The 11,949-nt window shown below is 38.6% G+C and overlaps 1 protein-coding gene across 1 annotated transcript; it reads left to right on the top strand.

Annotated features, from left to right (window-relative positions):
- The first annotated feature begins 2,182 nt into the window (after positions 1–2,182).
- On the top strand, positions 2,183–3,374 carry LOC115967181. The gene is made up of 2 exons (XM_031086245.1): positions 2,183–3,247; positions 3,303–3,374. Exons 1-2 carry the CDS (start codon positions 2,183–2,185, stop codon positions 3,372–3,374), a joined length of 1,137 nt encoding a protein of 378 aa, XP_030942105.1.
- Positions 3,375–11,949: the final 8,575 nt, after the last annotated feature.

Below are 11,949 nucleotides of genomic sequence, written 5' to 3'. Positions count from 1 at the left end.
GAAGGAAATTTTTAAGTACACTGTACTTTTCACCCATCTGTCAGTTATTGGTTGAGCTATTTGTCATATATATTCCATAGAAGCTTTATTGGGTGATAGTTAACTTGCATAGGATTGAAATAGGATCTGTTTGTTCAATCAAAATAGGTAGCTTGCTTATTGCGATGATTTTGTTCAAGTGACAATTTGGTTCTTCTTATCTATTCTTTACGTAATACGTACTTGTTACATAACAAGTGATAACAGTTATGAGTCGTTTTCTCTCTAGAGAGGAAGAGGCGGAGTTAGCTCGAAGCAACAAAAAAGTTAAGGATTATCATCATGCGGGTTTCAATGATGAGTCTAGTGAGGGCTCCCCTCATCGGTCTAGTCAGGATACTTGGGCTCACTCTAAAGTTTCTTTCAAGGATAAACTTGTTGGGCAAATTCCAGGAGCTTTTGTTCAAGCTTTTGATCTTTCCGACCAGATGGATGCAGAGGTGGATTCGGACGATGAAGACCCTACAGAAAGACTCAGGGAAGGGCTGGTTGCAGTCAAGCTTACACGGGAGACCAAAATGCGCATACGGGACTCATGGTCGAAAGCCATTATTGTGAAACTGGTTGGCAGATCTATGGGCCTCAACTACCTTCATTCCAAGCTGAGTCAGCTATGGAAACCATCGGGAAGGCTGGACTGTGTGGACCTTGGTAACGATTTCTTCCTAACTCGTTTTTATGTCAAGGAAGATTTGGACAATGTGCTAAGGAATGGACCATGGTTTATAGGAGACCACTTCCTTTCTCTCAGGCCATGGGAGCCATTTTTTAAGCCTTCCTCAGCAAACGTTTCACTCATTGCTGTTTGGATAAGACTTTACCAGCTTCCTATTGAGTTATATGAAGCGGATATTCTGAGGCCAATTGGCGAAGCTATTGGCAAGGTGCTTAGAATTGATAGTCACACGGCCATGGAGGCCCGAGGTAAGTACGCCAGGTTGTGCGTTCAAATTGATGTCAATAAGCCGTTGGTTGATACTATATTAATCGGTAAATTTGAACAAGCTGTCTCCTACGAAGGTATCCACAAACTTTGCTTCGCCTGTGGTAGGGTGGGTCATCGCAAGGAGGCTTGCCCTTATGTGATTCACAGCGGTAAACCGCCAGCAGCAGCGGAGGAGATGAACAAGGACGAACCGGTAGTTTGCTCACACAATCTGCATGAAACATGCTCCTCTGGCGAGTTCCATGTAATGCCAAAGGTGAGTGGAGCAACGGTTAGTGGTACAAAGGACACTGACGGGCAGTATGGCCCTTGGATGGTTGTGACTAGGAAAAAACAAATTCAAAAGGGGACAAAGAAAGGACCCACGCCTGAGGGGACCACCAGATCAGCATGGCCTTCTACGCATGCCCAGACAGCTGGGGGCGTTGGCAATGCAACCAAATTAAAGTCCCAAGCCTCTGCTAGTCCAGCTGATAGGCCCAATGGGATCGGGCTGAAGGCCCATTCTGGTATGGGCAACAACCATGTGTTACCTCCACGGGCCCAAAGAGGTATGGACAAGCCCACTCATCCCCTGCCAACCCAGAAGACTACGCCTAGACTATCTGTCAAGGGCATGAAAGGAATTGCCCGAAACAGAGGTGCAAATAAGCTCAGTAGTGGTGCCGGTACCTCTATTTCCCAACCTATCATACCTTCCGCCTGTCCTAGCTCTCTTCCCAACCATGATTCCGGCGCATCGTCTAGCTCTCCCTTCAAGTTCGTGGCTTCTTCCAATTCCGAAGCTCCTGCTCACAAACCCGATCTGGAGATCAGCTCCGATGCTCCTTGTGCTCAAGAGTCAGTCCGTCTTCATCTTGGTCTGGGGAATCCGATGCTTTTGCAAGCTCCCACAGGTCCTCCAGCAAGCCCGGAAACTCAATCTCTCCCCTATAGCTCAAGAAAGGAAGATGGGAGTGTTAGAGAAGAAGCTGACCCTGTGCCTAAGATGGATACAGACGCCGAAGATAATGGTGACGATCGGATGGAATCGGAGGAAGGTGGTGGTTCTGAGGCCGCCTGTCAATGAGTGTTGTCCCAACCTTGTATTTTACCATGAATATAATAATCTGGAACAGCAGGGGCGCTCTGAAGCCCAATTTTCAGAGTCACATTCAGGACCTTACCCGGATTTATGATCCGGCCATTTTTGTAGTAATGGAGACCAAGCTTGGAGGTAGAAGAGCTAAGGAGATTTCAGATTTACTCCCTTTTGATGGTGCTATCCACACCGACACAATTGGGTACGCCGGTGGGCTTTGGCTTCTTTGGAATTCAGATAAAGTTGAGATTGAGGCTCTGGCAAAAACTGAGCAGGAGATCCATGTGGAGGTTAAGGTACGTTCCTCTGACCTTGCTTGGATATTTTCTGCCATATATGCTAGTCCTAGAAGTGAAGAACGTTGTGTGTTGTGGGAAAACCTTTCTAAAGCGGCTGAGCTGCATAATAAACCTTGGATAATGGCTGGGGACTTCAATGAACCTTTAATTGGTGAAGATAAGTTTGGTGGTAGGGGTGTTAGTATTGGCCGGTCCCTTTTGTTCAAAGATTGTCTAGACAAGAGTAGTATGGTAGACATGGGTTTCTCTGGGCCAAGGTATACTTGGTCTAATAAAAGAGACTTGAATAACCTCATTCTTGAAAGGATCGACAGATTCTTTGGGAATCCGAATTGGTGCTTGCTCTACCCAAATGCTAAGGTCACCCATCTCACTCGGTGCCACTCGGATCATTGCCCGGTCCTTTTAGAGTCCAATCCCAATAGATCGTTACACCTAAACAGACCATTTCGGTTCCAAAGTTTTTGGCTTACTGACTTATCTTTCCCCGCTGTGGTTAATCATGCCTGGAATGGTTCTGGGAAGCTAGCTGACTCGATAGACAGATTTACAAAGGAAGCCACTGTTTGGAATAAAATTCACTTCGGTAATATTCATGCAAAAAAGAGGAGATGCATAGCCAGGCTCTATGGCATCCAGCGTGCCTTGGCTAATCAACCTAGTGATAATCTCATTTACCTGGAAAACCAAATTCACAGCGAACTCGAAATGGTCCTGGATCAAGAAAGAGAGTTGTGGGCTTTGAAGTCGAGGATAAACTGGATGATCCAAGGAGATAGAAATACCTCCTTCTTCCACGTCTCGGCCCTAGCTAGAAGGCGGAGGAATCATATTGCTTCAGTTAAGGATGAGAGGGGAGACTGGATTACTGGAGAAAGGGAGGTTATGGACTACTTCAGGAAGGGGTTTATTTCCCTTTACACCACTTCGCACACAGAGGCTGGCCGGTTGGGTTTGCAACACCACCAGTGGCAGAACCAGCTATCTGAGGAAGAAAAATGTAGTCTAGACTCTGTGGTCACAAGGGAAGAAATCAAGGATGCTCTCTGGTCTATGAAGGCGTACAAGGCCCCCGGGCCGGACGGGTTGCACGCTGGTTTCTTCCAGAGATTCTGGTTGGTTGTGGGAGATTCAGTGTTGGAGGAAGTCATGGATGTTTTTACCAAGCGAAGGGTTCCTGAGTTTATGAATAAAACCCACATTGTGCTGATTCCCAAAATTCAAGGCCCTGAGGTTATTGGTAACTACAGACCAATCAGCCTGTGCAATACAACTTACAAGATCATTACCAAGGTCATTGTGGCAAGGGTAAGACCGCTTCTGGACAAGCTTATTTCCCCTTACCAAGCTGCCTTCATTCCTGGTAGACGTGGAATGGATAACACCATTATTGCTCAGGAGCTAATTCACACCATAGGCAGAACAAAGGGTAAAAGAGGTTATATGGCCATTAAGATTGACCTTGAAAAAGCTTATGATAAAATTGAGTGGGGTTTTATCCGGGAGATGTTGATAAACTTCAATTTTCCAAATAGGCTCTCGAACCTCATCTTAAGTTGTGTAACTTCAGTTTCAACTTCTCTCCTTTTTAATGGAGGCAGTCTTGAACCCTTCAAGCCTTCTAGAGGAATCCGGCAAGGTGACCCCATCTCACCGTATCTTTTTATCCTTTGTATGGAGTATCTAGGCTGCCTGATTAAGGAAAAATGCCAGAGTAAGCTCTGGTATCCAGTCAAAGCTTCAAGAAGTGGGCCTCCTTTTTCCCATCTTTTCTTCGCGGATGACCTCATCTTATTTGCCAGAGCAGATTCTGGTAGCTGTGCAGCGGTAAAAGACGCCCTTATAAATTTCTGTACTAAATCAGGGCAAACTATTAGTGAAGAGAAGTCCCGAGTTTTCTTCTCTCCCAACATTGATCCGGACCAAAGAGATATGCTATCGGGTTTATTGGGCTTTCAGCAGACTTCTAACTTGGGAAAATACTTAGGTTTCCCTCTCAAACATCCAGGGACCAACAACCAAGAGTTTGGATTTGTCCTTGATAGGGTGAAGAAAAAACTAGCGGGGTGGAAAGCAAATCTCTTGTCTATGGCAGGCAGAACAGTGTTGATCCAAGCCTCTTCCTCCACCATCCCAGCTCATGTAATGCAGAATGTTTATCTGCCCAACAAGATCTTGGAAGGTGTGGATAGAGTGAATAGAAATTTCCTTTGGGGGTCGACGGATAATTCGAAGAAGATGCACTGGGTGAACTGGAGGAAAGTCACTAGACCTAAGGATGTAGGTGGGTTGGGGTTACAAACAGCGAAGGGTAGAAATATAGCCCTTCTAGCAAAGCTTAACTGGAGGCTTCACACGGAGGGTGATGCGCTTTGGGCAAGGGTTCTTAAGGCTAAGTATGGTACAAGACAAAGACCTGAGGAGCGAATTAAGTCAAGATCTCCATGCTCCCCCACTTGGAGAGGGATTTTAAAAGGTGAAGAAGTTTTCAGGAAGGGTGTGAAGTGGATTCCGGGCTTTGATAGTAATTTAAGTTTCTGGTTCGACTGTTGGACAAACCTTGGTCCTCTTCGAGAAGTTATCCAAGGTCCACTTACCCGAGAAACCTCCAACCTCAGGATCAGAGATGTTGCTGCCCCTTATGGTTGGGACTGGTCAGTCATTCCTTTTGTTTTTCCCCCGGAACTGAAAGCTGAAATCCAAGCTACTCCCACTCCCATTGTTTCGAGAGGCGGGGACAAGCTTGCTTGGAGTCACTCTCCTAAAGGTTCTTTCAATTTGGGGAGCGCTTACTGCCTTGCCAATGAGGTCCCACATGAAGATACCTTTGCTGGCAGGTGGATATGGAAGCTTAATGCCCTCCCTACAATCCAGAATTTTGTGTGGAAATGTATGCACAACAGTGTTGGGGTTAAAGAGTGCCTTATGAGAAGAGGAGTCACTCAGGATCCAATTTGTCCTCTCTGTCATACTGAAAGTGAATCAATTATGCATGCTCTCCGTGATTGTGAGCTAATCAAGCCGATTTGGGGTCAGCTAGAGTTCCAAACTATTAATCAATTTTTTTTCACTCAAAACACAAGGGAATGGCTTGTTACAAACTGCCAACAGGGGAAGCCTCACCCAAACAGACTATCCACTTCACAAACAATCTTCCTTTATGCCATCTGGAAGATATGGAAACAAAGAAATATGTTGGTGTTCAACAACAAAAGGCCTAATCCTAATCTTGTGCAGGATATCATTATGCAGGTAGAGGAGTTTGCTCTTTGTGCATCTCGTCCCAAGGGGTTGAAGTGCAGGATCCCTCAAAGAATCCGTTGGGATAAGCCCCAAGCTGGCTGCCTAAAGCTCAATACTGATGGAGCTTCAAGTGATTTGTTGGGTAGTGCAGGGGGTGGTGGATTGATAAGAGATGACAAAGGAAGCTGGGTTGTGGGTTTCTCCAGAAGATTAGGGAAAGCAAATAGTCTTGCAGCTGAGTTATGGGCCCTTAGAGATGGATTACTCTTATGTCTTCAATTAAACAATTCTGAAATAGTTGTAGAATTGGATGCTAAAGTCATTGTGGAGGCTCTTAACAACCCCTCTTTCACTAACACTGTGATTTCCCCTCTTATTGATGACTGTAAACTGATGGTTTCCCAAATGCCTCATGTTCGTATCAAACATGTCTTTCGGGAAGCAAATCTGTGTGCGGATCGCTTAGCTAGACTAGGTTGTTCTCAGAGTTTAGATTTTTCCCTGTATTCAAGTCCGCCTGTGGACCTTATCTCCTTTGTTGAGGCTGATTGCCTTGGTGTATTTTCGGACAGGCTTTGTCCTGTTTCCTCTTCTGCTCTTTAGTTTATAAAAATCCTTTGTTTACCAAAAAAAAAAAAAAAAAAAAAAAAAAAAAGACAATTTGGTTCTTTGTCATGTAATTTTGAAGGACTTAAGAGTATTTGTATTAGCTCGTATATAATTTTCTGTCTATTTTAGCATTAGAGCATACTTTTTCTATTTTACTCAACCATTTTTTTAAACCACTTGTATCAGATTATATATTTTATATTTTATTTTAATTAAATAATCATCTTTCATTTTTTTTTTATTATTATCTTTATAAGGAGAGAGAGAGAGAGAGAGAGAAATAAAATAAAATAAAAAGCTGCAATAACAGTAAAAATGAATTTTTGCACAACTTTAAATAAGCTGATACAAATGTATTCAAAATTTGAACTTTGTGAAACGGAAAATTCCATGTAATTAGTTTTGTTTTAAACTTAACCTAAAATGTTGGCCTTATAGCTATTATTCAATGCTTGTGTTTGAAAAAAAAAAAGTTTAGAAATAATATGATCTTTCCAAGGATCAAATGGACTACACCCTAAACTCTTAGTGTCAAGTATAGTTATCCTTAAACCGCATTTTGAATATGAACCCTTTCATTTTGAACTCCATATTCATGTTTGAAACTTTAAGGCATAGCTGAAGACACACTTCTATGACAAATAAGCTTTCTTCGTGTTATAATTGGTTGTAGTATTTTAGGATTCTTTGAGTTTAAGGGTTTATGCAAAAAAACGTTAATGTCAATGATTGCTCGGTCTTGATTTAAGACATTTCTCTATTCGGGAACGAAATTCTTTTATGGAGTAAAGAATGTAACAAAACACCAAAAAAAAAAAAATGTTGGAAATAAAATTGTAAGCGTATCCATGGAGAATTATAGCCTGAGTTTTATGTCACACACATGGACAAATTTCTTAATCTTGATCTTGCCATGTAGAACTTTGTTTAGCCACACATGATGAGAGTTCTTAAATTACAATCTCCCAAGACTATTTATTATTGCCTTTGTAGTTAGTGTTTAGGAAATCTATTTTGTGTTGCAAGTGTAATTTGAAGAAAAAAAAAAAAAAAAACTGTGTTATTCACATTAAGCTCTTCTTTTTAGAGCTTTATCTCCACTCAGAAGGGTTCGAAACCATTTCATGTTCCAATCTTTCAATAAACATGATTGAAATATTAGAACATGTAATAGTTTGGAATCCTTCTAGCTCTGCTAAAACAGGAGCTTACAAATTTAATAACACATGTGCAACACAAAATAGATAAATGACTTCGTTCAATGTTTTTAATGAACTTTCATTATGTGAAATACAATTTCAATATAGATGGCTATATCAAAATTAAAAAAAAAAAAAAATGTTCCATTTATGAAATACATCTTAAGGCTTTAAAAGAGTTCATTTATCTCTCTTTTAAATAATACTTTTTCATTATAAGCTTTTGAGTAGCCAAGAAGGCCATATCACCGTGTTATAATTGTATCTTCTAAGAAAAATGAGTAAAATACCATCTAAGAAAAAAAAAAAAAAAAAAAAAAAAAAACCCTCCTAGTAGCCTAACAAAAATCAAAAAAGAATATCTCATGAGAAATTAAAAAAATAAAAGAAGTCATGGACGGGTAATGATATTTAATTTTGTTGATGCTTATGGTGTCCACTCTTGATGCTAACAGGGCACCATAAATACAATTTCCAACTTGAACAAAGTTTCTCTCCAAACTTTGGAGAGAAACCCTACAAACCCATTATATATATTTATATTGAGTGTGAATTTTAAAAATCTAACCGTTAGATTACATGTTCTTATTACATCCTTAATGCTTACAAAATTTCAAAAAAATCAAAGATCAATTGCTATGTCATCAAATAAATGTTATAATTCCAAGTTTTTGTAATCTAAAGTTGTATATAAAAAATAAGTTAATTGATTAAATAATAAATAATATTTTATTTGTGTAAAATTTGATATGTATATTAAAGACATAAAGAATATGAAATTTAACAGATTGATGCTTATAGTGTCCAGTCTAAGTTGGTGCGTGTTCATTTCCTTGTATGGTGTTTGGAAGAACGCGTGGCAGTGAACGAGTGAAATGATAGTATCATGTGATCATGCGATTGTCACTTTCCCTGAGCATATTGCTTATCCTCTTATTAAAGTTTATAAAGGAAATTCATTTTTCAAAGATTGATGTGGCATTTCCTTTTTACTAAGGGTCTGTTTAAATATAATTTATTTTGCTGAAACTGAAAACTGAAAACTGAAAACACTGTAGCAAAATAATTTTTAAATGTGTGAATAGTACTGTGGGACCCATTTTTAATGAAAAAGTTGATAAAAAGTGGAGTTTGTGGGACCCGTAAACAGTGCACAAGTGCACTGTTCACAGAAGAACGGGTCAACCATTGCGGCTGAAAAAAAAAAAAAAAAAAAAACTGAGGAAACGCAGACGCGGCACTAATAAGTGCTATCCAAACGAGCACTAAGAGCATTTGTATCAAAGAGTGTATAAATGCTATAATCCAATTTTAGCCTCTAAAGTACCAAAAAGCAAGCTACAACAAACATGTCATTCTTAAAAAAAAAAAATAGCAACTGAGCTTCAGATAAATGGGTACAGATTGATAATTAGCAGTGTGCTACTGGAACTCATAACAAAAAAGGCCCTACTTATGATTATGGATGAAATTTGGGGACATAACTACAATCAAACGGTAAACCAAAAACAAATTTAAATGTTGTATGCAAATTCATCTAAGGCCAAGGCTAAGAACAAAATAAGAAGGATTACCATGTTGATTGTGGAAGATTTACAAGGGAAAAAAAGCTTTGGTAGACTTGAAAGTTGAAACTAATCAATGCTCCAATCTTGAATCAACGGAGAATACCATTACCCACACTCACACAATAGCACAGACCCACAGACAGCAGTACTAGAGCTTTGGGACAGAGCACCTTGGGTAACCAATGGTCCCGGCCCAACCTATTATCTGCTTCCGGGTCAGTCTCGGCCCTTTGATAATTAAAATCAAAATCCTTTGAAGTTAGAACTTAGAAATTCATTAAATGTGATTCAAAGGTAAAATCTTTGAGTGATGATTAAGCATTAGTATAACTAAATTGCTTACGAGTAAAACTCACATTTATAAGTTATAAGAGGAAATATAAGACATTATGATACATAAAATTATCTATCCAAAATAAAAGAAGTTAAAAAAACAGTGACTTATCAAAAAAGATGTTAAAACATAGTGTCCAAAGAAGAAGCTGTTTAGACTCTAACCAATTGAACATATATGACAAGGGACATTAATGACACAATGTAATAAACAAAACACACACAGAGAGTATCTCTCACTGTCCCGCTCTGTCTGCCCTCAATTCCTCTCTTATTTCAAGATGCAGAATGGCTTCATTATATACAAAGAACACAAACAAAATATATAGAAAGATAAGCCAAATTAAATAAATATTGCGAAGGTAATTGAGAAAACAGCTACAATCCATTACCAAACCAAAGGACAATTATGGCCCAATAAAATCTCTAAACATACTACAAAATAACAATATACAGAGAAGTACGATATTTGCATAGTCTATCAAATATTTACTTAAAAAGATGTTGGAATCAATTTACTAGTGATATTAAAAATGTGCAGATATGAAAAAATACGATTGGATTCCAACTATGACAGGAAGTATTCACAATAACAATTATATAAGTACATGTTACACCAGAATACATAAAACCATAAAGCATGTGACAGATACAAAATGAATTATGCAAACTTGTCCCAGGCAGACACAATAAAATTCAACAATTATCTCATTCCAGTGAATATTGATATCAACAAAACATGCTACAACCATAACCTATCATTAGATTTCTTCAATCAACAAGTTCTCAAAGACAATTGAATACACATGCACCAAGTCATTATCATAAAATTGAGTAGGTCAAGATTAAGATCTTATTAACAAATTCATAATAATAACACGATTTCCTGGTATAATAGAACTCATTGACCTAACACCTAATGACCCAAGTTCGAAGCTCTTCATTGTAATTAAACCCAAGTAGATCTATTAGAGTGGGTGGGTTTGGGTTGATTTTACCACCCCTACACTAATCATTTGAACTTAGGGTTTTGTTTTGATCTTTACCTTCACACAGAGCACACACACATGGGAGAAGATTAAGAAACAATTTCATTGCCAAAACAATCTCGCTTTAAAATTGAGAGAATGCGAGAGAAGATTTACTTCAACAATTCAACAACTTTCTTTATCTAGTCGTGCACGCACATACGTCACTTGGTTCGCCCCCAATATTAAGAGAAGTAACTTGCTCTACCGGTAATAGGTATTTCACTAAACATAAATACATGGTCAAGATTAAATCCATTAAAATTGACAACCAAGATTTGAGTGGGTACCGTACCCATCTTCTATATATTACTAAAAGTTGAAGCATAGCATTTAATGTTGCTACACTCACGTTGAGCTCCGTCAGCAGCCATGTCATTTCCATAATATTTTTTTGTATTTTCCCAACAATTAAAAATAGATTTTATCAATTTTAAAATAATAAAATAAATCTCATCTCTATCTTCACCATAAAGGCCACTTCTTATTAAATTAATTCCAACCACTATCTCCACCATAAAGCCCATTTATTAATTCCCGCCACTATCTCTGCCACTATCTCACCATAATCCCACCATTGTATCTATATATCTATATCTATATTTATATCAGTTTCTCTCTTCATCTTTGCCAAAACCTACAGTTTCAAACTCTTAATCTAATTCTCACTAGCATTTTCGCTTAAAAACCAACAAACACAACGTTTCGGCTTTAGGAAGTTACAAATCTCACCTCTATCTCCACCATAAAGCCCACTTCCTATTAAATTAATTCCCACCACTATCTCCACCATAAAGCCCATTTATTAATTCCCACCACTATCTCCACCATAATTCCCACCACTATATCTATATATCTATATCTATATCTACATCAATTTCTCTCTTCATCTTTGCCAAAACCTACAGTTTCAAACTCTTAATTTAATTCTCACTAGCATTTTCCCTTAAAAATCAACAAACACAACGTTCTGGCTTTAGGAAGTTTCAAATTTGTACCTTTCATATTCCTTCTCCCTCAACTTCTTTCTTTATCTCTTTCTATGTTCTTCTCTCTATCCCTCTATCTAAAACGCCATAGCAACCTTCTCTCATTCTACAATCCTTCCTTCTTCTTACCTCTCGCCTTTCTTTGAATCTAACAACGATGAAGAAGCATGATGGTTGAATCCGAACTATTTAAATTGGAGCTATTGACAACAGTGTTGTTGAAGGCAAGAGTGGTCTTGATGATAGCCTCCTAGGTTTGTTCGTTTCTCCAACCCAGAAGACTGAGTCGTCTTGCACAACGATTTAAAGGCTTCCCAACAGGTTTATAACTCCAAAGATCAAAACTTTTTTTTTTCTTTTTTGTTTGGTGGGTTTCGTTGAAATTTACTATATGAATGAAATGTTTTATTTCTGAACATGAGATTTGAAGAATTTTTACTTATTTTGTAGTATTACATAAAGCCTAATTCGTGTAAATGCAAATCGAAACATATGGGAAGAATAGAAAGTAGTTTTCTTTGGATCAAGAAATGGATGTGTGAATATATATGAAGACTATGGCGATAATTAGTTGGTTGATAAATCTTTAATTTGCAAATAATTTGGAGGCCATGC

Source organism: Quercus lobata, chromosome 11, assembly GCF_001633185.2.
Source record: "Quercus lobata isolate SW786 chromosome 11, ValleyOak3.0 Primary Assembly, whole genome shotgun sequence".
NCBI lineage: Eukaryota > Viridiplantae > Streptophyta > Magnoliopsida > Fagales > Fagaceae > Quercus > Quercus lobata.
Note: the sequence above shows the minus strand (reverse complement) of the source record. Positions and strands in the feature narration are given on the sequence as shown.